Consider the following 25,494-nt stretch of genomic DNA (forward strand, 5'->3'; position numbering starts at 1 on the left):
GCTCCTGGAGGCCGTGGGAAGAAGTAAGCCTTGGTTCAGCCTATCTTTTCATCCAGGGCTTCTACAGAAGTCTGGAGCCCTCCAGAGGAGCACTGGCGAGAGCACGTGTGCCCAGAGCCTTCAGGGAACGCTGCCTCTTCTCCCCTCCCCACAGGCTGCCGTGGCTGCATCGGGGCTCAACACCCTGCTCGAAGGTGATGGCCAGTACACACTCCTGGCCCCGACCAATGAGGCCTTCGAGAAAATCCCCGCTGAGACCTTGAACCGGGTCCTGGGAGACCCAGAGGCCCTGAGAGGTGAGCACCCCTGGGCCTCTGCTGCTGCCTCATTGGAGTGGCCAGACTAAGCCCAAGGCCTGCTCTGGTCCAAGATGGACACGCTGCCTGCCATCCTGTCCCATTGCTCCCAACTGGCTGTGTCTCTGCAGAGGCCACAGCAGAACCCTGGTCAGAGGGGCGGGGGAGGAATCCAGCAGCCTTTTTCTAGGGACACAGCTGGGCTGAGGAGGGCGGTGGAGCTGGAGGTCCAAAGCAAGCTGTGGCCAGAGTCTGGAAGAGTTAAAGGCCCAAATGATCAAAGCTAGAGTGAGGCTGCCGGAGTGGGCAGTAGCTTGGAGGTGCGGGGAGGGGGTGGCAGGTGCTGGCATCCTCAAAATGGAATCATCATGTTGACCCTTGAACTCTTCCTGTGTCTGGCCGGGGGCCTCAGGGATAATCCAAAATTACAATGAAAAACCCGAAACAGTCAACTCTTGACTCTTCATGGCTGGGTCCTTCCTCACCTTCTCAGTGAGCTGATAAGTTAGGAGGAGTATTGATTATTGCTGGAGGAGAGGGAAGGACCATGGGAGGGCACGTGAGGGAGATTAGGAGGGGAGGCCAGGCTCTGCCACCCCAGCTCCCCAACTCCAGGACCACTGAGATGCTGCCTGCGGGTCCCTGGGTCCCTTGCCCTGGGTCCCCTTCAAAGGCCCCAGGTCCCCTGTGCACTCCAACCCTGCAATCACACTTACTCCTCCCAGATATAATCCAGGGATGACTTCATTTCTTTTGAATCTATTTAAACCCACCTTCGAAATGCCTAATGCATTTCAGACACCCCATAAATGTAAAACGTTCTCCTTGCAGCTATGCAGGGATGGGAAAGGGCACATTTCTGAAAGCACAGATGGGGATCTATTATGTCCAGATATTGTGGTGCCAGGAACCCAGGCCGCAAAAGAGAACATGGTGCAATCAAGGAAGTTTAAACCTAGTTGGTGTAACAGGCTTAAAAACAGGTCATTGGGGATCTGATGTGCTGAGCGTAGTACTCAGAGATACTCCCAAGGTCATGGGGATGAGGGCAGGGATGGGCACCCGCAGCCTAAGGAGATGAGACTTGGGTGCATCGCAGCATTTTAGCTTTTTATTTAGAGCTGTTTTCCCCCTAAAACATGTTTTGTACGGAACACATTTTTATCTTTGTAGCTATCAGAACACCTTATTATAAAGTGAAAAAAACACCCCAAGTGTATCCCTTTTGCACATCTGCCTTTTCCCACTTTAAGCTGTTCGCTCAAAGCGAGGGCCCTCTGTGTGGGGCTGCCACTGCAGGCTGGAGGGCGGGTGGCCACGCTCCACCTGACAGTCTCCTGGTTGCTAGCGGGTCGGCAGATGGACAAGAAGTGCCCGTTCGCAGACCGGCTTCCAGCCCTGGCCTGGCTCACCCTCTGAGGGGCCCTGGCAGGTCACCCACCTCCCCACCCCCGGCCTTCGGCTTCCTTCCCTGAGAAACTAAATCCCCAAGGCCTCATTCCCACAGCGGTCTTGCCGCCCTTTGTCTTCCCCACCAGCTGAATTGGGTCAGCACTGGCCTTCAAGGCCCTCAGCACTTCTGCGGGGCCTCAGAGCTTCCTCCTGCCTGTGACAGTGCGGTTTTGGTTCCCACACTCAGGACACATTGGAACTCGCCTCTGTGGTGAGCACGCAAGACAAAGGGCCCCGGGGACCCTGGTGAGCGACAGTCCCGGAACAGCTCTGCCTGGCTGGGGCTGGGCCACGTCCCCTCCACTGCTCCTGCAGCCTCAGCACCCCCAGCCCCTGCCCTGTCCCTAAAGCAGCACTTGGGCAAGTAATTAAACGATTCTATTTATGATTTACGGGTGGGGTGAATGGGGCTGCAGAGACCATGTCTTACTGATCACCATCCCCAGCCTCTAAAGGGCCCTGGCAACTAAGTAGACCCTTGGGGTAAAATGAACAAAAATAAAATCTATAAATAATTCAGAACTTTCATTTGCTACAGTTTTCATCTTTTCCTACCACACTTTACATTTTCATAAAGGTCAGTAGATAAAAAAAATCCCAAGGTAAACTCATTTGAGTTTTTCCCGTATCTGGGAAGTTCAGATACAAATAAGAGAATTCACCCTGAAGTTCAGGTACTAAGAAGCTAATCACTAGCATTTGTTGGGCGTTTACTCTGTCGTCAGCCGCTGTGCTGGGTGCTTACATTCAGAGTTTCATGTCATCCTTACATCAGCCCTAGGAGATGAATGCTGTGATTATCTCCACTTGACCGATGAGGAAGTTGAGACTCAAAGAGGCTCAGTGACTCGCCCAGGGTCCCAGAGCTGCTAAGTGGCCGAGCTGGGATTCAAACTCAGGTAGACAGCACAGAGCCCAACTAGTTTTAGAGGCTCGGAGGAGGAGAGGAAGAAGAGGATCCAGGCCACGTGGTACCCCAGGCTCGTCTGATTGTTAGCCTCAGAGAGAAAGGAATCCTCCTAGCCGGGGCAGGCGGCGAACTGGCGCCTCAGGTCAGCCCGGCTGGCACTGACTTGACCTGTGTCCTGTTCGGCCCCCAGACCTGCTAAACAACCACATCCTGAAGTCGGCCATGTGTGCCGAAGCCATCGTGGCGGGGCTGTCCTTGGAGACCCTGGAGGGCACCACGCTGGAGGTGGGCTGCAGCGGGGACACGCTCACCATCAACGGGAAGCCCATCATCTCCAACAAAGACGTCGTGGCCACCAACGGTGTGATCCACTTCATGGATGAGCTGCTCATTCCAGACTCAGGTGATCCAGGCCTCGGGGGCCTTGGGCCTGCCGGCTCTGCTGTCCCCTGTGCCGTCCGTGGTGGCGTGGCTGGGGGAATTCGGGGGTCTTGGGAGCCGCTTCCCTGTCTGCACCCAACTCACAGCCTTCCAGGAGAGACAGCCTGGGCACCTGGCAGGTTGCAGCCGGATTATGAAGAGTCTTGAGCTGCAAGCTTGGGAGTCCAGGCCTTACCTTGTGGGCAGGGGGGAGAGCCACTGGAGGTGTCTGGGGAGGGAGCGACTCAATCACAGAAGCCTTTCAGATCTGCCCGCGCTGGTTGGGCACAGAGGGCCATTTGCTGACTTCAGAGCATTTGCTTTCTCAATCATGCCCAAGGATCCCAGGGTCGCTGACCCAGGGGAAAATGACTGAATGGACTTTGGCTTGGGTCCCATTCAGCATCCTTGCCCCATCCTGGATTTCCAGGGAGTTCTACTGCTAATGAGTGAGGGAATTTCACAGGGAAAAAAAAACCCAGAAGAAAACTTTCTGTGGGTGTGGTCACTGGCGTTGTCAACTCTTCAGAAGCCATGACACAGACAAATGCTTTCTTCCTCCCCAGCACTGGACAGGACCCTGACCAAGGGCTGGGACAGAGGCCCTCTGCCCAAGTGAGCCTCACCTCACTTCCCCAACCGGTGAGGTTTTCTGGGGGACCATTCCCCTGATGACACAAACCCGCTGTGCCCCAGCAGTGTTTAGAGGGGTTGTTGACTCAAGAGATGACATTCCTGCTGATGTGTGTCATGCTCTGGGATGGACGAATGATACATGAAAACAGTACTTTTAACTTTTGAACCCACTTTCTCCTTCCTTATAGCCAAGACGCTGTTTGAGTTGGCTGCGGACTCCGACGTTTCCACAGCTGTCGACCTTTTCAGACAAGCTGGCCTTGGCGCTCACCTCTCAGGAACTGAGCGATTGACTCTCCTGGCCCCCATGAATTCTGTCTTCAAAGGTATCGTGGGGAAGGCATCCCTGTGCGTTTGTCTCTGGGGGCAGCTGCCCCACCGCTGTCACCTCCACAGCACCCTCCCCAATTGACAGCTCCCCGTGGACCATTCGTGCTTCCACCCAGCTCAGCCCGAAGCAGATGTGACTTCACCAGAAAGTGAAGAGGCTCTGCTGTTTCATTTGGTAGAGCAGAGGATGCACGTGGCACTCTTGTCCTCAGAATTCAAGAGTGTGCATCTGTTGGGAGAACAGAGCACTCCCTTGTCTTGTTATTTGTGGGGTCAATTGCCAGTGTGATAGACAGGAGGTCAGAGTGAGGATACAGCTGAGCCATGGCCATGGGGAAGGCAGAGAAGGGCCAAGTTGTGTCTGTGCCTACCCCTCCCTCTTAGGGCAAAATTCCAAACACCCTTGATTATCTAGACATTTTTTTTTTTAATTCTCAGAAGATGCCAGATGTTAAGGAATATTGGCAGCCTTGCTTGATTTCTCAATTTCTATTTCCAAATGGAAGGAGGGACCGGCTTTCTGCTGCATTGTCTGGACCTGACCACGCCTTCTCTTGCAGATGGAACCCCTCCAATTGATGCCCGGATGAAGAATTTGCTTCTGAACCACATGATTAAAGATCAGCTGGCCTCCAAGTATCTGTACCACGGACAGATCCTAGAAACTCTGGGCGGCAAAAAACTGAGAGTTTTTGTTTACCGTAATGTAAGTTCTGGGTCCTAAATCATGCTCTTTCTTTGTCTCAGCTCCAAGAAATGCAAGCTATATTAGTGTTAAAAAAAAAAAAAAAGTGTTCAATAAGCAGGAGCTTGCCTGAGAACTGTTTTCTAATAAGGAAGGAAGGAATTTTAGAAAGAATATCTGATATCAAAGGATTGAAATGGGGGTCTTGCCAAAAGAGTCAAACCTCCTTTTCCGGAGGCCTTTGGGAATAAACTGAACACCTGTCTGGCCTGGCTGGGTAAGCAGCCATCCACCCTGAACCCAGAGTGAGGAACGAAGGGAGGAGGGATGCAGGTTTTGCATCCTTCTTAGCTCCCGTGAAGAGAAGCCTTGCCTGAACTGACACTCAGCCCTCCTTGGCCCAAAAGCTTCTCTTCCCTCTTCTCCTGTTTCTTCTCTCTCTTCAAACCCAATAGTTACCCTGGAATATCAAATAGGAAGTACAACACAACATAGCCCTTGCTCGGGACCAGCCAGCACCAATTTGGCTAAAGACGGTTGTCAATTTGTTAAATAAATAATTGAAGAGACTCGATCTCTTTATTTGATCATTGTCAATGGCCCTCTCGTGTCACGTGATAATCTCATTATGGGCCCTCTCTGTACATTTATTGGGGCCTCTATAGCTCTTCTTTCCTTAAGGAACGCCATTTTTATTTTTTTCTTTCCTGGAGGAAACACATGCTTTTATCCTAGTCTTTTTTTTTTTTTTTTTTTGCGGTATGTGGGCCTCTCACTGTTGTGGCCTCTCCCATTGCGGAGCACAGGCTCCGGACGCGCAGGCTCAACGGCCATGGCTCACGGGCCCAGCTGCTCCGCGGCATGTGGGATCTTCCCAGACTGGGGCACGAACCCGTGTCCCCTGCATCGGCAGGTGGACTCTCAACCACTGCGCCACCAGGGAAGCCCTATCCTAGTCTTAACACTGCAGCCCCGTATACATTCACTGATCTCTGCGGATGAAGCCATCAGCACATGCCCTGAACAAATCGGGAGGCCCCTGCTTTGGGTTGGGGGGTAACCTGGCCTTTCTCTGCCCCTCTTTTGTACAGAGCCTGTGCATTGAGAACAGCTGCATCGCCGCCCACGACAAGAGGGGCAGGTACGGGACCCTGTTCACCATGGACCGGGTGCTGACACCCCCAGTGGGCACCGTCATGGACGTGCTGAAGGGGGACAGTCGCTTCAGGTAACCGGCCCCATCCCGGGGCGGTGCTTCTGCAATTGGCCATGCTGGGGCAGGACGGTGGCCTCAGGTGTCTGTCGAGCTCCCCACTTCCTCGGGGCTCCAGTGAATACTGGCCGTGCGCCCGTGTGATCTCCCAAGCCGGGGATTCGGAAAGGACGAGGGTCACCTTGAAAACTTAGGTTGAGAAGAAGGGTCGCTTCTGGAAGTGTAACCCTCACACCCGTGGGAACAGGGAGGGAGCTGCACTTGTATTCCTGAAGGGCAAGGGAAACATCCTGCTCTCCTTTTAAAGTCCCAGGGAAGCTGAGAACACCCGGCTTTGCGCGCGTGATGAGTCTCACTCTGTGTAGTGTCTGCTTATTGCCCCCGAAGTTTCCTTCCTTCTCAGGCTCCTGATGTCCCTTTGTTTTCTTGCCTTGCTCTCTCCATTTCTGGTTTGCCCACTCACCACTGGGTGCTGTGACATCGAGCATTTCCTGTCACTGAATTCAGCCATCTGCACAAGAGCCTAGGAGACCACCCACCCTCTGCCCCCACCCCCCACCCCCCGGAATCACATCCCTCAGGCCCTGGGGCTCAGTCAGTCTCTGGGTCAGCCATGGCACTGACCTCTCCCTACCTCCTTCCGCCTCTGGCCACTGACTTCTGGCTTTTAACTGAGCTTAGCATTTATGGAGAGAAGATGCAGACCGGAATCGTTCACTGTCTGTAGGAAAACCAGCAAGGGGTATGAATGCCAGTGCTCTGGGCTCCACCTACCCACAGCGGTGTGGTATTTGGGCAAATGACAACCCCCCCTCACACACAGACAGGGAGGTGACCTTTTCCGTGTATGTATCCACAGCATGCTGGTAGCCGCCATCCAGTCTGCAGGGCTGACCGAGACCCTCAACCGGGAAGGGGTCTACACGGTCTTCGCCCCTACCAATGAAGCCTTCCAAGCCTTGCCACCGGGAGAACTGAACAAACTCTTGGGTAAAGACCAACCTAAGTACATTTTTCAGCTTCTCTAAAGTAACTGTATCGGTCAGGGTTTCAGCAGGAAACAGTTGGCACATTATGAAGGGTTTGAGTGAGAGGAATTTAATGACAAGACTATGTGCAGAGGTGTGGGCAGGGTTAAGGAACCAGCAAAGGGTGATGGTACCCAGTGTGTACTGCTCCAGGCCTGGGGGTCCTGGGGGCAGGGGATGGTGGGGTGAGGCCCAGTCCAGGGAGACCCTAGGAGGAGGGGCATAGCACAGTGGCTAGAGCCACATGCAGCTGCTGTCAGAACCATGGCAAGGAGGCCACTAGATGCCTTGGCCCTCCTTCAGCGGCCTCCTGGCAGCTGATCACAGGAGGGTGAGGGAGCCTGGATGATGCACTTCACGGTGGTCAGCTTCCCCGGGCAGTGAACAAGGCAGAGAAGAGTAGAAGGGAATTGAGGGTAGATGACAACCAGCCCAGTCAACAAGGCATGGCTTCCCCTGCGGACCTGTGAGAACCTGCTCATGAAGCCATTTACCTGCATCACATGTACCTCGGGATGAAAGCTTTACCGAGAAGCTCATCAAGGCCCTGAGCAATTAAGTTGAGTATGTTTGAGAGACAATCTAGTGATGAAGAGCTTGGGCTCCCAGATTACCTGAAAGCAGACCAAACCCTGGCTCTGGCATTTACCACCTGAGTGACCTCTTGCAGGTTGCTTAACCTCTCCGGGCCTCGGTTTTCCCATTAGTAAAATAGGGGTGGTAAGAGTACCTTGCTCAGAGTGTTAATAAGGATTAAATGAGCATTGCCCACAATGCTGGGCACACGTCCCCCGTCGATAATGGGATAATGGCTATGATGGTGCGGAGGTAGGATGGGCCTGCGGTGTTTACTCTGACGCATGCCTGTGAACGACGCATCCACCCAGTGCAGAAAGGTGAGTCTGAGGAGGAGGAGGAGGAAGGATCTTGGCTAAGCCTTGGGACCCAAATCGTCTACACCTCCCTTCCCGCTCTGGAGTACAGAACAAAAAGCTCGGGTAGCTGTGAACTGAATTTGTGTCCTGTTTAATTTTCCTTATTGGTAAATGAATGCCTGTGTCTGTGGTGCTGACGTAGGTTCCTGAGGAGAGGGGAGGCATTCATTCTGGACATAAACTTTCCATTCTCTCTCTGCTCAGGAGGAACGGAATATTCCCCAGGTGTCCCACGCCTGCTTGGCTTGCCTTTCATTTTCAGCTGTGCGAGAGCTGAGGGAGGGCTTGGGCAAAGCTCCCCCAACACGCCCTCCCTCAGGCCTGCGGGCAGGATTAGACCCCAGCACGCCTGGGGCATGGAGCCTGTCCCCCGTGTTAGAGGTCGATCCAGATGTTAGAGATCTCAGAAGGAGACCCTTCCCATCCTGGGGGCTGGCTTGGCTCAGCACCTCCAGGCCATATTATTTAATTTCTTTTTTTTTTTCTTTTTTTTTTTTTTTTGGCGGTACACGGGCCTCTCACTGCTGTGGCCTCTCTTGTTGCGGAGCACAGGCTCCGGACGCGCAGGCTCAGCAACCATGGCTCACGGGCCCAGCCGCTCCGCAGCATGTGGGATCCTCCCGGACCGGGGCACGAACCCGTGTCCCCTGCATCGGCAGGCGGACTCTCAACCACTGCACCACCAGAGAAGCCCCTGGCCGTATTTTGGTGGAAGGGAAACTCTTGCCAGCTCCAAGCTGTGGATGTTTGGAAATCCCTTTGTACCTGGTGGCTCCATCCCATGGCACTCATGGGGATTCATCCATAACCAAGTGAACTCCCCAAAATACTTTAAAGCTTCCTCTGTTCTCAGTTTCAACTTGCTGAAAATAGCCGTCCATAAGCCCTGGGGATACCCAGCCATTTGGCTGGTAACATGAGTATCAGGGGCAGCCTCGATGCAGAGGAGAGGGCAGCTGGCAGCCTTAAGATTGCCTCCCACACTTAATTTGGGGACCGCCTGTGCACCTTTATGAGCAATTGGCTGCTTTCCCCAGTGGGCGGAGGAGCTGATGTGGGCCGGAAGGAATGCTGAGACGTGATGAGGAGGGACACTGGAGGGATCCCCCCTTTGGCCCTGACCTCATTGGCTCCATAGCTCCTCCAGACCGCAGCTGTCGACTCTTTTAAGTTCTCCCTTCAGGAAACAGCCGTCTCAAAAATATGCATTTGAGGGCAGAATGTAAATATTTCACTACTGTGTTATAACTATTGGGAGCCATGCTGATGATGAAATGTCTCAGATGCCAGTGCTGGAAAGGCCCCTGGCTTTCCAAGCAAATATTTAGTCATGGAAACATGAGTCATACTCACAGAAGAGTATAGATTAACTCCTTCTCAGCATCACAGAAGCGTGTACTTAACCTAGCAGCCCATCCAGTGCACAGATAGAGTCATATGCCTTGTTCCCCTGACCATTATGCTCATGGTGGGTCGGAGGGCTGAGCACACAGTAGGTGCTGAATAAGTGCTTATTACCTGGGCAGGGGTTCCTCCATCTCGGGGGTGACTGCTTACATCTTCTACTTTGGGCCCTCCCTGACCACACCAGTTACCAGCCTTAGGATTAACTCTGCTTTCTTTTCCCACAAACATGCAGGCAATGCCAAGGAGCTTGCCAACCTCCTGAAATACCACGTTGGTGATGAAATCCTGGTTAGCGGAGGCATCGGGGCCCTGGTGCGGCTGAAGTCTCTCCAAGGCGACAAGTTGGAAGTCAGCTCGGTGAGTACGTTTAACAATTAAAAGGCTGGCCATGCCCTACCACTGGGATTTAGGGCACATCTCGTCCCTAGGATGGCATTAGACACACACTCCGTGTTTAAGAAGCATCTTGAATCTCTGAGTGCATTTTGAAAGAAACGAGAAGAAAAAAGGAAACAAAAGAAAAAAAAAAAGGAGGGGCTTCCCTGGTGGCACAGTGGTAGAGAGTCCGCCTGCCGATGCAGGGGACACGGGTTCGTGCCCTGATCCGGGAGGATCCCACATGCCGCGGAGCGGCTGGGTCCGTGAGCCGTGGCCGCTGAGCCTGCGCGTCCGGAGCCTGTGCTCCGCAGCAGGGGAGGCCACAACAGTGAGAGGCCCGCGTACCGCAAAAAAAAAAAAAAAGAAAAGAAAAGAAAAAAGGAAAGGAAAAGAAAAAGAGTCTTCAGGGAAATCAAGGGAGATTGTGGTTAGACCAGAATAAGAACTTCCAGATCTGCAGGGGAATAAAGCATCTGACTGGCATCTGGGAGAAGCTATTAAATCTCCCTTTCCTTAAGGAAATGATAGTTACTTACAAGTCTTGAAAGATCAATTCCCAATCCTCTTCCCACTCTATCCCCCCCAAGTCCAGGGGTTCACTGAGCTGTACCATGAACCAGACCAGCCCAGGAGGCTTTTTCTTCTGACGCTTGTTCTGTGAACCTTCCCTTACTCTGCACATTCCACTTTGGAGGTGCCTCCGATGGTCCCTACCTTGAAGAGAGGGAACAGATAGGCAGCCCAGCTCTGCAAAGCTGCCTGTGGCCTCCCTGGCTGTACCAGCCAAGGCCACTGACACCCCGTGGAGGGACCACCCTTGCAGCATGTGGCTGGCTCAGCTTCTGCTCCCTCCGCCTCTCTCCTGGCCTCCAGCCATCCCTGTGCTCATCAGCTTCTCCCGGGAGCACAGGAAGGCAGGCAGGGATGGCATGACTTGTTTGACTTCTGCAGGTCACCTGAGAATCTCCCAGCTCCTAGTCTGGGGTGTCAGGGTCCTGTCGGTCTCAGGCTCCAGTTCCCCCTTCCCCCTTGGGTCGTTCAGGAAAGCCTGAGACAGATTTACCCTATGAGAAACTCTGAAGCCAGGCATGGAGGAAAAGTAGAAAGAGCCCTTCACCCAGAGCTGGACGCCTGGCTTCTGTTGCCAGCTGTCCCACCTGCTAAGCTTAAAGGAGGCCATAATATCGACCTCCTCACCTCGCACTGCTGTGAGGATAAGAGAATCACACAAAAGAGCACTTTGTAAATTGCAACATGCTGGATCCACACAGGGATTAAATTGAGTCTACCAGACCGAAGGTCTGTAGCTGACAGGGTCTGTTCCAGTCACCAGAGTATCTCCAGCACTTAGCACAGGATCTGGCATCCAGAAGTGCTCAGTAAACATTTGCTATAGGTTTAAGAATGGATAAGGTGCTTGGTGTTCAACAATTGTCTCTTTTTCTCCCAGAAAAACAACATGGTGAATGTCAATAAGGAACCTGTTACTGAGGTTGACATCATGGCCACCAATGGCGTGGTCCACGCCATCTCCAGTGTCCTGCAGCCTCCGGGTAAGGCCCTAAAGAACCACGTCCCCGCTCATCCTGCTGCTGGCCCTTCTCGACACACAGCCGTTGGTGCTCTATAGAAACCCTGCTGTAAGCAAAGATGAGAATGATGTGGGATGTGTGGACTGAGCATCTGTGGACGGCATCGCTGGGTCTGGTTGAAAAGTAACTTAGGAACTCTTGGTTCAAATGCACTACACCCAGTAACTCAAGGACAGATTTCTCTTTGCTGAATTGCCTGGCTGGCCTAGCCCTGTTCGAACAGAGCCCAGTTGTTTGTTACATGTGAATGCTGTGAACATGGGTCAAAGCACCCCTCCTGCAGCATCCCGCCCTGGGTGAGCTCTCTTTACCTCCAGCAAAGCTGCAGTGGAGCCTAGTCTCTCTCCTCAACCTGTGCATTCACCTTTCTTTGAGCTCTCTCCCCACGGGCCAAATTCCACCACGAGTTATGGAAAGTTATAAAGGAAAACTTCATCTGAGAATGTGAGCCAGAAAACCCAACAGTGCCCCCTCAGTCCTGGTGGTTATGAATGACTCGCTAATCATTTCTCTCTCATTGAAGCTGCCTTTCCTTTTATCTGCAGCCAACAGACCCCAGGAACGGGGGGACGAGCTCGCAGACTCTGCGCTTGAAATCTTCAAACAGGCGTCTGCATTCTCCAGGGTAAGATGCCTGCTTACGCTGGCCCCTGCCCTGAACAGCCTTGGGTCCTGTACTTGGGCTCATGGAGGGGACTCTCCTGTCTTCCTTGGCTGTCCTCCCAGGGCTCTCCCATAATTTCTCTCCACTCCCATGGGGGCATCCTTAGCCTTGGCCTGTGTGGAGTTCGGAGCAAAGAACCCAGGCATCCCCGGCTTCCTTTGTGGGTGACAGCCGAGGCCTGCCAAGCGAGGCCTCTGAGCCTCAGTGCGTGGGGAAGCCGTAGCTGGTGAGAACAGACACAGCTCTGGAATCCAGCTGACTGAGAAGGGCACGCCATCTTGAATTTTCCTTACAGCGGACTGGCCTGCCCTGAGCCTGGGCTCTGAGTCACTCTTCTGTTTTCCGTGATGCAGCCCGCCATGGCCAGTGCTGGGGCCCTGCTGGGCAGAGGTGTGGGTGCTGGATCCAGGGCCCTCTGTGTGTGGGGAACCTCCCTTCCTTGCCTCAGCCCCACCTCCCTCTCAGAACCTCTTGGACTTTCTGTACTTCTCCTCCTGTTCCCCAGCTTGCCCAGGGCCCAGGGGTCCCACTCAGGCTCCCCTCAGGTCAGGTGGAGCCCCTTGGGAATACGGGTCATGTTACAGAAGGTTTGCATTCCCACAGAAGAGCCTGCAGGAGGTAGTCTTAAACCCAGAGGTATGGAGCTGGAATACGTTCCTTTACTTTTGGACATAGGGCTCTCCTTCGCGCCCCTTGAGGAGGGTTCTTGGCCCAGAGTTCCTATTCCTGAAAGCCACCCCCTGTGCGGTCCCAGCCCCGGAAGCTCCAGCTGATAGTCTGGGGGGAAGCCTGACTTTGGGGCATCCCAGGAATGTCCGCCTCAGAGTCCCCTTGGTTGGGGCTAGCACATCATCACTTGGGGCTGCCACGACTGACTGAGTGGCTCCCAGGGGCCCAGCAGTTCCACATTCCCCTTCCTCTTCCTCATTCCCACCATTTTTTTTTTTAAGATGTTGGGGGTAGGAGTTTATTAATTAATTTATTTATTTTTGCTGTGTTGGGTCTTTGTTTCTGTGCGAGGGCTTTCTCTAGTTGCGGCGAGCGGGGGCCACTCTTCATCGCGGTGCGCGAGCCTCTCACTATCGCGGCCTCTCTTGTTGCGGAGCACAGGCTCTGGACACGCAGGCTCAGTAGTTGTGGCTCACGGGCCTAGTCGCTCCGCGACATGTGGGATCCTCCCAGACCAGGGCTCAAACCCGTGGCAGGCAGATTCTCAACCACTGCGCCACCAGGGAAGCCCCCATCCCCACCATTTTTTTCTGAGCAAGGATGGCAATGGGCAAAGCCACTGCCATGAGCAGGTGTAGGTATTACATCCACTAGAAAACTTGACACCTTGTGTTTTCTTTCAGGCTACCCAGAGCTCTGTGAAACTAGGTAAGTCTGGTCTGGGTTTGAAGTCCTTGTAGATTTGTTTGGGTCTTACCCCCAGGCAAGCCCAAACCTGCCATCTGCTGTCTATAGCTAAGAACATCATGGTGCAATGAAACATGGCCTTTGGGGTCAGACACAGAACACGTAGTTTCCTTCTCCCTAAGATGGAAATAATAAGAGTGCCAACCTTTTTAGGGTTGATATGAGTTTTTAGGTTTGAGAACCTGGGAATATTGCACAGGGGCTTGGCAGGAGCCCATGATGAGATCGTGGCCCCAAGCTGGTAGACGTAGAAAATCTCAGTTCAGAACATCACTGAGTAAGATACGAAGTTTCACAAGCCAGAAAGCATCTGCTCTGTGCAGGAGAGGATGGCAGAAGAAGGCTGCTTGGCCCTCGTGCTCGTGATTCTGACAGTATCCTAGACAGACATGGGAAGCCTGCACCTTTTTCACCTTTCAAACCTCTCTCTTTCAGCCCCTGTCTATCAGCGGTTATTAGAGAGGATGAAACATTAGTGCAAAGGACCACAGGAGGAATGCATTTCGGCAGCTCCCCACCAACTTCTCTCAGTTTGCCAAAGAGACTGAATGTTTTTGAAACCAAATATCGCACTTCAGTGTACCTGGGCCATAATGTACACCGTAATGAGATCTGAGCCTTGGGAGGGTGGAGGGAGGAGGGAGAGAGAGAGACTTTTTAATTTTTTCCCCCTAAACGTGACTGTTAGCCCATTGCATGCAGAGACCTGGATGTCACTGCCTGACATTCACTTCCAGGCAGGACCTGTCCCAAATGTGGAACTTCCTGCCTATGCTACTTACTCTGGAAAAGGGAGCCAAAGTTTCTGAAGCTCACAAAACATGAATCAAGCAATCCAGCACCATGGGGGTGTCGTGGCACTGTGTTTGTAAAGCTCTTTCACAGTTGGAGAAATAGAAATGGCATCTTATAAGCTATGCGTTGAACTGCTGTGTCAAATATTTCTTGCACCTGCATGTGGCTTGGACCCTTCTGTCCAGGTAGAAAAGAGAGGGTAGGTAGAGAACCCAGAGCTCAGGATTCCCCGGTTGTGGTAGAGACATGGTGTGTCTGTAATAATAAAACCAAAGAAACGTGTGCCGCTGTGGATGGGAACTGTGTGCTGGCTTGGGTATTTTACAGGGTTGGGTTTCTGTTTCTTGGGGCTGTGATGTGCCTTCCACGGGAATTCCACCAGGAGCAGCTAGGCAAGAAGCCCTGAGGGATGGTCTGTAGGGATGACCATAGCATTAGCTTCGTAGGTCCATCGCGAGGATGAAGGGACATGATTCTTGTAAAGCACTCGGCACAGCATTAAGTATCCTTATTCTTATCACGCTGTCTGGAGCTGCTCAGGATCATTGCAGCTGAGAGCCTTTTTTTAGTGTCTTTCCCACAGGCAGCCCACTTTCCTGGAGACTGGAATGCCCCGCCTTCCCCCACATCACTGCCAAAGCTCACTTAGGGGACCAACTACCCAAAGATGGTGCTGCCGGGAATAGAGCAGTGGCGCAGCAGACAGCCCCTCCCTGGTGTGGCTTCCGGTCTGGGGAAAGACAGCCGTTAACACGGCATCCAATACAATCGTTCATCCATCCATTCCTCAGATGTGAGTGTTAGGCCCTGGGGAGCAGACATGGCCCTGTTCTCATGGGGAAGAGACTCATTCGTCAGCTAATGGCAGTGCTGACTGCCCAGCCACGTGGACTCGGAAGGACAGCACCGTGGTTCTGTGACAGACAGGAGGGAATCTGAGCACGTGGGGGCTGGAGGAAGGGACACCCAGGAGCTCCTGGACGTGGGAGGAGGTAAGAGGAGTTGAGGGAGCTGACCTGGAGGGGTGGAGGTCAGGCTGCGGGGGGGGGCTCGGGAGACGTCCCAAGAGGTGAGGTTTAGCCTTCTGCACGCTCCCACCACTTTCCCACCACTCTGCCAGACTCACCCGCCCCCAGGGGCTCGTACAGGCTCGGGCTGCCCGGGATGCCCTGCTCCTGCTAGAGGTGCTGCTCTCTGAGCACCCAGAATTGCACACGCCTGGACTCTGCAGGATGCCGTCAGAGCCCAAAGAGGTGATTAGTATAACTTCTAAAGATCCTTTCATTGAAAACAAAAGTCACCACACATTTCCTTAAAAATGCCAAAGCCCCTCCATCTGTCCCTGTGACCCCAGCCCTGTCCCTACCCCAGCCTCCCCAATACGGGGGGCTCCACCCATTCTTTCAGCTGGAGAGTCCCCCTTGGGACTGAGAGCCATGCACCGTCATGGCCCTGCCTCCCCCTCCCAGCCAAAGAGGATTGAGTTCCCTTTTGGGGTCCTAAACATCCCCACCTCTGTTTTTCCTGGAGACTCAGGCTAAGCATTAGGTGCTGCCATCTGACGATGGACGCCCAGGGCCAAGGGGTCGACCACTGGATGTCTCCAGGGAGGGGTGATCGCTGGAGGGAGGTGTGTGCTGCCTTATGTTGCATCAGAAGGTCAGAGAGTAGCCCAAGCCAGGAGGTTGCCCAGGCCTCTCTGAGCACTGCCTGCTGAGCGCCAGCCAGGTAAAGGAAGGCGAAGGAGAAGGGAAAGGGGCTCTGCTTGGTTCCCTTCGCTCCCTGCTGTCACTCTTGGGCTCCCAGGCCTCGGCTAGAGAGGACCACAAAGACCCTCAGCACTGGGGCCCCAGGGCCTTCCAGGCTGGGGCGTGCGTTTCCCACACAGAGGCCAGCTCAGTGATGGAGCCAGGGCCACTGCGTTGGGCTATGCTCCTAAATGCATTATCTTTTCTGTTTCTTACATCAGTCCTCCTGTGAAATGGGTAAGTACTCGTAGAATCTCTATTTCACTGCTGTCGAAGTGGAAGGTTAAAGAGGTAAGGTAGTTTGCCAGGTACCAGAATAGGAAGAGGCTGGCACACAAACCCTACACTCTTAACCATCCCTTGTGTCCCACCCACCCCAATGTCCATTGAGGAGGAGCCCCGGCAGCCCCAGGCCTGCAGACATGGGTGCTGGGGTGGCCTCCTGAGAAGTCCCGGCAGGCCGGAACTCTGCTTGCACAGGCTAGACCGTAGCTTGTTTACGTGCTGCTGGGGAGCCAGGAGTGGGGTCAGCACCAGCCATGGACACCCCAGACACATGGATGTCAGCAAAGAAGGGAGAGAAGAGGGATTTCTCATGCAGAGGAAAATACCTCTGTGCTTGAAACCGTAATTCAGTGTCATGGTCTGAGAGGAGCTGCCCGGAATATTGTGCTCAGAAATCTTTCTAAAGCCAGGAAAGAAGGCCACGGAATGAGGGTTGGGCGCGGTGCCCTGTCCTGAAAAGTCAGATGGGGCCACCTCCCTGGCTGTCCCTGCCTGGCGAGGAAAGGAACACACCCGCTCCACGGGATCCTTTGTTCAAATCCCAGATTGAACCAGTTCAGAGAATAAGCGGAGTAGCCATGGGAGTCTGGTACAGCCCTCTACACACACACACACACACACACACACACACACACACACACACACACACACACACACACACACACACACACACACACACACACACACACACACACACACACACACACACACACACACACACACACACACACACACACACACACACACACACACACACACACACACACACACACACACACACACACACACACACACACACACACACCCTCCAATGGCCTGAGCCGCCAAGACGGAGCCTCAGGCACAGATACCTTACCCTCCACACCTACTCCTGGGGTGGGGAGGAAGACGGCAGCTGAGGTCTGGTTGCCCCACAAGAAACTTCCAGCTCTGGCCTGCTGGGGGCGGGTTCCACAGAACCATCTGTACCCCAGGCAACGGAGCTCCTTGTGTGACGGGGGTGGTAGAGTTGACACTGAGACCTGAAAAGTGAGTGGCTGGGGAAGAGGATTTGGGCTGAAAGAACAGGAAGTGCATAAAGTCTCCAAGGCACATGCTGGAGAGAGTTGTGTGGCCAGAGTGGGGACAGGAGAGAAAACTCCTCTGCTGAGATAGATATCTGGGGTCAGACCATGCCTGGCTTTGTGGGCTGTGGTAAGGCTTTTAGACATTATCTTTCTGACAGGAGCCACAGTGGGCTTTAGCTGGGAGAGCTGCGCCATGATCAGATTTCTTTTATTGTGGTAAAATAGACATAGCATGGAGTTTACCATTTTAACCATTTTTAAGTGGACAGTCCAATGGCATTAAGTATATTCACACTGTTGTGCAACCCATCTCCAGGATTCTTTTCATCTTTCAAAACTGAAACTATATCCATTGACACGAATTCCTCATTCTCCCTTTCCCCCAGCCCCTGGTAACCACTGTTCGACTTTTTGTCTTTAGGAATTTGACTACCCTAGGTACTTCATATAAATAGAATCGTACAGCATTTTTCCTTTTGTGACCAGCTTATTTCACTTCACTTCACTTGTCTTCAAGCTTTATCCTCATCGTAGCATGTGTCAGTTTCCTTCATTTTTAAGGCTGAATAATATTCCATTGTGTATGTACCACATTTTGTTTTTTCATTCATTCATCAGTGGACAGTTGGATTGCTTCTACCTTCTGGCTATTGTGAATAATGCTGCTATGAGTGTGGGTGTACAAATATCTGAGTCCTGCCTTCAATTCTTTTGGGTATATACCCAGAAATGAATGGGGGAGAAGCTGCCAGTAGAAGAAAAGTAAGGCTTCTGCTTCGGATATTTTACATTGGAGAAGTCGTTCAACATCCAGGCGGGATGTCAGAAAGGCCTTTAGAGCTCAGGGAAGAGGTCAGGCCTGAGATGGGGTGTTTGGGTGTCATCAAATACTGTAGGTGCTATTCAAAAACACTGACTGGGTGAGATCACCTAGCGAGAGAATACAGAGAAAGGACAGTGCCTCGGACAGAGCCTGGGGCTGCTCCAGCATTTAGAAGTTTGGCGGAGGGAGAGAAAGCAGCAAAAGGGATTGAGAAGGTATGTGAGGAGGCCTGGAAGTCACCAGAGGAGAGCCTTTCAAGAAGGAGGGAGCATCAACCATGTTAAATCACTGGTGTGCCCGTTGGATTTGGCCACATGAATGTCATCAGTAACCTCGGCAAGAGGACTTGAATCTGGAGTGAGAGGGAAAGAGGGGTGAGAAGGATGCATTTTCTGGTTTGAGTGCTTGAATGGATGCCATTTTCAAGGACGGATAAGCCTGTAGGTAAATGAAAAACTGGAAATAATCTATTTGTTCAGAAAGAATCTATTTGTTCAACCTCATCCTTTATGCCTGGATCAGAAGCCCCTCCCTCCATTCCCTGTGAATCCATTATCACAGCCCTAATGACTTATTTGGAGTAATTCCCTAACTTCCTTTTCGGCTTCCCCTGCTAGTGAGTGATCTGTGAGGGAGGGACTCTGTCGCACCCCCAGGTCCTAGTGCCTAGCACAGGGCCTGGCACACAGTAAGTATTCAAATGGTGTCACCCCAGAGCCTGGTTTCCAGAGCACAAATGGTCCCTTCATTCAACGTGGCGGGCTCAGGCCCCTGTTGCTCTCTGAAAAGGAAGAGGAGGCTTCCTAGACAGTTGGGGTATCCTGGGGGGCTCTCATAGATGTAGGTTGGAGGAAGCCTGCATCCAACACCCTCCTCAGGTGTCTTCCAGAAAAGCAGACGGTGGCCTTGTGGGCATCCCTGTCCCCGAGGCAGCTTCAGTCTACTTTGGCTAAGAAGACTCCCTGAGAGAGACACCTATGGGTCACCAGGCCCCAGGTCAGGGAGAACATCTGGGTCCAGAGAACAGACATACGGCTACTTAGTCACACCGCAGGAGACTCCCCGCTCCCAATGCAGGGGGCACGGGTTCGATCCCTAGTCACGGAACTGAGATCCCACGCCGCACGGTGCAGCCAAAAAAAAAAAAAAATCACACCACAGAACCAGTAACGTCATCTCAAGCAGGTGACCTGACCTTCTAACAACTTTGGGGAGGAAGTTTCCTGCTCAGAGAGTTACTCCCCCTTTCCAGGATCCTCTTCCTCCAGTTCTGTTACAAGGAAGAAGGTCTGAGATTTGGGAGCAGCAGAGAGAGAGAGAGGAGAATTAAATATCCTTATTTGGGTGGAAATGAGTTTTTAAATGAACAGATGGAAAACTACTCTCTCCACTGTCAGGGGAGCCCGTGAGTCCCTGTGGCTTCTTGGCAACAGCTCATACATAATTCAAGTTCAAGGAAGCCATCTGCACGCAGGGCCCTTTCCCTGATGACAGCTCTCAGTCGGGCTCCCAGACGTGAGGATGAGGGAAGTGCCCTAGTGGAGGAGAAGGTCAGTCCCACCGTGGTGGGGGAGGGGAGTGAATACATGGCCAATGAGTAAGCACCCTATGACCTCAGTTCTTCAGTCATGCAGGGACAGCTCCTCCAGACATGCCTGAGAACGAAGGAAGAACAGCCTCTGAAGTGCCAAGATGCAGCTTCCAATCCCAGCCCAACTCGGAGAAGAAACACCTTCATTCAGATCCTAGTAACTTCCAGCCTAGAGCAGGGATTCCTAATCTTCCATAAACCAGGGACTCCTGACAAAAACTGGGGACCCTTTCCTCTGAGAAATGCACAGGGACCTACAACACAGTTTTGATGACCACTCCCCCTTCAGTCCTATTCTAAACACTTTCATACGGGCCTGAATTCCACAGCACTGCACGCTTCTTGGTGCGGCAAGCAGGTCTTCTGCCCCAAAGCATCTAGCTTAGATACACAGTAGGTCGTCAATAGATAGAGAATGAGTAGCCCATCAAAGCGCAACCCGTTTATGAGCCTACAGCAGGGCTTCGTGGCTGTCCCTCAATGGGACAGTGGCAGCTTGACAGCAAGCGAGGAGAGAAGTTGTAACCCAGTGTGATGTGGAAAGGGCTTCAGAGAGCATTCACAGAGCAGCCCACCTGGGCAAACCTGCAAACTCACACTGGTGAGAAACCCTGCGGGTGTCAGGAGTGTGGGAAGACCTTTACTCAGAACCTGAACAGTTTGCAACATGGGAGAATCCACACTGGTGGGAACCCCTGGGTACCTGAGTAATTTTGAAACACCTTTATTTGTGGTTTATAGTTTACATACTTGAGACATTCATCTAGGAGGAATACTCCCTACAGAAAATAGATCTTTGAAGGTATTTATCAACCATTTTTGGAGATTATGGAATTTACACTGGTGGATGATTAAAAACAAAAGCCCTTTTTCATCTTTCTAACCTTATGTTTAGCTTTAGATCTTAGTTGTACATTTAGTTTTATTTCCTAGTGTGGCTATCATTTTCATGTTAACTTTTCAATCCAATTTGAATTTGATTTGCTCTAAGATGGGAATTTCACCTCCAAATTTTTATCTCATCCCCAGGAAGCCAACAGTTCCTTCCCCAACATTTTGTTTTGCCTTCTTGGAGATACATTTGATTATTGGTATCAGCTTATGTCTCGACCACATTTTTCTGTTCCTTTGATCCACATATCTCTGCTTGTACTTGTATCACACCACTTAAATTTGTGTTAATTTAGTATCTTTTAACATCTAATAGAGTCAGATTTCTTTGCTTTTGAAGATAACTTTTTCCCTTTTGTAAAATTAACACTTTCTCCTTGCAAAAGATTCAGAAAATATAGAGAAGCAGAAAGGAAAAGTAAAGATGACTTATAACTCTAACAACTGGTGATAGTCTTTGTCAAGTTACTGGCACAGATTCTTCCGGATTTTGTCTTTGAGGAAAATATGAGCATACATCACATATTGTAATCCTCCTTTTTTGTGCCCAAATAAATTACTAATAAGTTTCAAGATAAAACAGGCATTGTGGTAGGCCAAATTATAAGACAGCCTGCGTGACCTCCTCACTCCCTTGATGGCCAAAGGGAGATTACCCAGGTGGGTCCAATGTAATCACATGCCCCTTATTTAAAAGCAGACTTTCTCCAGCTGGTGGCAGAAGAGGCAGTCAGAGGTTTGCAGCGTGAGGAGTACTCCATGCGGAGTTACTGCTTTGAGGATGGAGGGGACCAAGTGAGAAGGCACACAGGCGGCTCCTAGGAGCAGGGAGCAGCCCCACTGACAGCCAGCAGGGAAATGGAGCCCTCAGACCTTCAGCAGCCGCCACCTAAATGAGCATAGAACCCAGTTCTTCTCCAGAGCCTCCAGGTAAGAGCCCACTGACACTGTCATTTCAGCCCATGGGACCCTGAGCAGAGAATCCAGGCACGTCCACCCGGAATTCTCATAGAACCGTGAAATAGTTGGTGTTGTTTTAAGCCACTAAGTTTGCAGTAACTTGTTACAGGGCAATGGAAACTAACATAGGCATTTAAACGGGTGAACGATTAAAAAGAAAAACCCTTTGATCAACTTTCGAACCGTATTTTCAACATTAGAAAAATCATGTTTGGTGATAAGCCTGAGTTTAGTTTCATTTTCTTTACTCAGCATCTGCGGGGGCCGCTGAATTGCCCTCGCTCCGTGAAAAGCCTGTGTCCTGTACCAAGATGGGGGTCTCTGGGGCTGGGTTTCAGGACCAGGCTCTGTGAAGCCCCACCGGGCAGGTCACAGCCCTTCCTCTGGAAGTGGGGTGATCCCCTGCCTCTAAAACTGTCCCAGACCCACAAGAGACCTGCTGAGAGCTGGGGATATAGAACTACCTTGGGTTGGCCACACCCCCTCCTCACATGTTCTAGGGCATCCCCCCTGGTGAGCTAGCTGTCACCCCAAGGGCACCCACACACAGTGGAACTACACTTGACTGTCAAATGATGATGCCCATCAGCTGGGCCTGTGCGTGTTCACGGGGGCTTCTCGGAACAAGTGCCCACCTTTGCATTTTAACACCCTTAACAGTCTACAAGTTTCTATCCTATAGCAGCCAAGGGTGGCTGCAGAGCCGGCTGGTAAGAGGGAAATTGGATCACAAAGGGCCCTGGAGCTCCTCCAACACCCCGCCCCCCCACGCCAACCATAATAATTTGAATGCTAGGACGCATTCTCTTGAATTCTGACCCAACTCTGACTCAAAGCTCTTCTAACCACTACTTTGGGTAGCCAAGGGGAACCCATACATCCAGCAGAGACCCAAGACCAGTGGTTCTCAATCCTGCTGCCTGTTAGAATCCTGAGGGACTTTTAAAATCCCAAAGGCTAGACCTCATTGTCAGAGATTCTGATTTTAGTTGGTTTTGAGGGAATTGGGGCCTCAGTAGTTTCAAGACCTCCCCTGGTGATTTTAATGTGCAGAGCAATGGTTCTCTACCACTGCCCTGCCTAAGAACCCCCTAGGGACCTTGTTACAGATGCAGATTTCCATGCCCTACCCTGTGAGATTCTGTTTCAGCTGGTCCTGGAGAAGACCAGGAATTAGCATATTTAACACACAGCCCAGGTCAGTTCTTCTCAGACTTGTTAAAATGAAGACTCTGATTTAATTGTTCTAAGATGGAAGCTCAGATTCTGCATTTCAAATAAGTTTCCAGGTGACACTAATGCTACTTGACCGGGGGTTACACTTTGAGTGGCAAATGTCCCATCAGATTTGGAAGAACTGCCATAGACCAAAGATTCTAAAATCGTAGTCCTGGGAAGTGTAGTCACAGCAGCAACACCTGTGAACTGGTCAGAAATGAAAATCTGGAGGGCCTCACCTCAGACCTATTGGATTAGAAACTCAGGGGATGGAGCCAGCAATTTGAACAAGACTCCCAGGTGATTTTGATGCAGGGCAGAATTTGAGAGCCACTGTTAGGGAAATGGCCACATCTGCTGGGACAGCAGCTCAGGGCCAGCAGAGAAGTGGTGTCTGGTTCTCTCACTCTTCTCTGCTTTGGGCTCCAAAGGCAAAGCTTTGTTTCCCGAGGGGTCAGGTCAGGTTGAGCAGGAAGCAGACTAAGGTCCTGCCAGCCTCATCTGGAACCCAGCATGATTCCGCCAGTTTCCAGCCATGTTGGTATCATCATGCAAATATGCAAAAAACAACATTCTTAAAGGAAAGCCATGGACTTTATGATTTTAATGAGATCTGGCTCAGCCCTCTCTCAAGATGTCTATGTAGTGGCTCACCAACAGCTGCCAGGGAGAGGCAATACGGAGTTTGTTTGTTTTCTCAATTTAATGCATCAGTTTTTTGGAGCCTAAACATCCATCTCTGGAAAGCAAAGGGATTTCCCTGGCCTGAGGAAATAGGGAAAGTTAACACCTCCCTGAGAGGAGGGGGTGGGATTATCCATCTGAACATTCATTCTTTCAATAGATACATATCAGATGCCTGTTGCATGCCAAAAACTATGCTAGGAAGCAGGGAGACATGGCTCTGGTGTCAGGAAAGCGAGGAAATTCTCCTGGGTGTACGTGAACTTATTTTATGAAATATAAGACAGAGCCATCAGTTGGGGAGGAGGTATGAAATAATTCTCCTAGAGTTCTTTAAAAATGCAGACTCCAGAGCACCACTGAATGATCCTGATTCAGCTGTCTGAGGTGCAGCCCAGGAATGGGAAGTTTTAACAAGATCCTCTTGTGATGACTGTTGGGGGTGAGTCCTCTGAAGCATAGCAGTAAGGGTTTGCTGGTTTGTTTTGTTTTAGTTAAGTAATTTGTGTTCTTCAGGTAAAATTAGAAAATAAGGATTGAATAAGGTCCAGTTTAATCCCTCCCCCCTCCCCCATCACTGCTAATAGCTCAGCTTCCAAGCTGGACCTAGCGCAACAGTTCCCCTCTCACTCAGTTTCTACCCCTTGCAAGGTTCAAGGTCCTGTGGTTGGTGGGTGGGTGAATGGGAGGAGGGAGGGAAGCTCCTCTTTCTGCGCCAGGACTGTTTTCCCCCAGATGAGGGGTGTTTGCTTTCGGGCTGTCCGCTGCTCCCAGTCCTCTTTCAGGATCCTACTGCCGATCGGGTGGGGAGAAGAAGGGGTGCACGAGCCTCTGCTTTCTTTGTACCTGCCAGCTTGAGGCGCATCAGGGGACCACACGAGGCTTGGTCACCCATCGCCCGAGGGCGTGCAGTTCCAGGGATTCTCTCTGCCTGGGTCGCCCACAGGCTGAAGGGAGGTGCTCGGAGCCCCAGGCCTGAACCGAGCCTGCGGGCTGAGCAGTGTGAGGCGAGGAGGTGGGGGCAGCGGCCCCTGCGACGACTTGAAAGCGGGATACATGGTGGCGTGATCCAAGGCGTGCCAAGGCAGGTGGAAGGCAAGGTCGGCTGGTGTGCGGTCCCCATCCTTCAGAGCCAAGAGGAGAGTTGGAAATGTAGCCTGAGAGTGCCTCCAGGAGACCCTCTCCGTGCCCCTGGCCACCTTCCCCCAGCGCACCATCTCCTCCTCCCCGGGGTCGCTGGGATTTCCTTCCCCAAGAACCAAGGACCCTCCTCATACCAACCGGCCTTTCCGGAAGGTAGCACGTATCTAAAGCCCTGAAGAAAGCAACTCCACTTCCAGGCATTTCATCTCAAAAATACTTGTGCGCGTTTGTGAGCTCAATCTGGCCTACGAAGTGCTAGATGGGGCAGATATTACAAAGGTCGAAGGTCCTACCTGAGCGCGGCTTAACCCCACATTAAACCAAGTCACGTACAATGTCTGGAGATCATGATGGAAAACAGGTGGAGGAAAGATAAGGGCAGAGATCTTTTAATTGGGAGGGAGATGCGCAGCCGATCGTTCCACGGGCATCATTCCATGGGAGTACAACTGCGTTAGCTGCAAGGGAGGGCCAGCTGAGGTGTAAGGAACGGGAGGTCTCACTATGTGGTCCACTGACCGCAGCACACACAGAAAAAAAGTCGGCAAGGATAAGATAAATGGCAGTGATTGTATTAAAGTTGCAGAGGCGTTCTGTTTGTACTTGTATATATAGGATATCCATAATCCACACTACGGCCTCAAGGTCCGGGGGCTCTGACCTTGACTGTAAATCTCTAGTCAAGTTCATTTTTTTTTTCTTTTTTTTTGCCGGCACCTATCCAACCTTGAAGTAGATGTTGGTCAGTCGGTCATCTAGGTCCAGACTGACTCGGAACCCAAGAGTGACCTGTTCCATGCACTCCATCCAGCCATCAAAGGATTTTTAATTCAGTAGACAAAAGGGTGAGAAAGCACCCACGGGTCTCAAACCCCAATATAGGAATCAGAAATTCCGATGGAACGGAGCAACCGCTTCAGCTAAAGC

General features: G+C 51.8%; 1 protein-coding gene across 1 annotated transcript in view; it reads left to right on the plus strand.

The window, feature by feature from the left end:
* The window catches only part of TGFBI (transforming growth factor beta induced), a 33,060-nt gene extending 18,621 nt beyond the window's left edge, over nucleotides 1-14,439 (plus strand). Inside the window, exons 7-17 of the mRNA XM_060093388.1 lie at nucleotides 155-296; nucleotides 2,849-3,061; nucleotides 3,903-4,040; nucleotides 4,605-4,750; nucleotides 5,821-5,957; nucleotides 6,802-6,932; nucleotides 9,545-9,669; nucleotides 11,141-11,243; nucleotides 11,828-11,907; nucleotides 13,299-13,323; nucleotides 13,798-14,439. Coding sequence (XP_059949371.1) covers nucleotides 155-296; nucleotides 2,849-3,061; nucleotides 3,903-4,040; nucleotides 4,605-4,750; nucleotides 5,821-5,957; nucleotides 6,802-6,932; nucleotides 9,545-9,669; nucleotides 11,141-11,243; nucleotides 11,828-11,907; nucleotides 13,299-13,323; nucleotides 13,798-13,838 — 1,281 coding nt within the window. The 3' untranslated portion in view covers nucleotides 13,839-14,439. The remainder of the gene's footprint in view (nucleotides 1-154; nucleotides 297-2,848; nucleotides 3,062-3,902; nucleotides 4,041-4,604; nucleotides 4,751-5,820; nucleotides 5,958-6,801; nucleotides 6,933-9,544; nucleotides 9,670-11,140; nucleotides 11,244-11,827; nucleotides 11,908-13,298; nucleotides 13,324-13,797) is intronic.
* Nucleotides 14,440-25,494: the final 11,055 nt, after the last annotated feature.

This window comes from Mesoplodon densirostris, chromosome 3 (genome assembly GCF_025265405.1).
Source record: "Mesoplodon densirostris isolate mMesDen1 chromosome 3, mMesDen1 primary haplotype, whole genome shotgun sequence".
In the NCBI taxonomy this organism is placed as follows: Eukaryota; Metazoa; Chordata; class Mammalia; order Artiodactyla; family Ziphiidae; genus Mesoplodon; species Mesoplodon densirostris.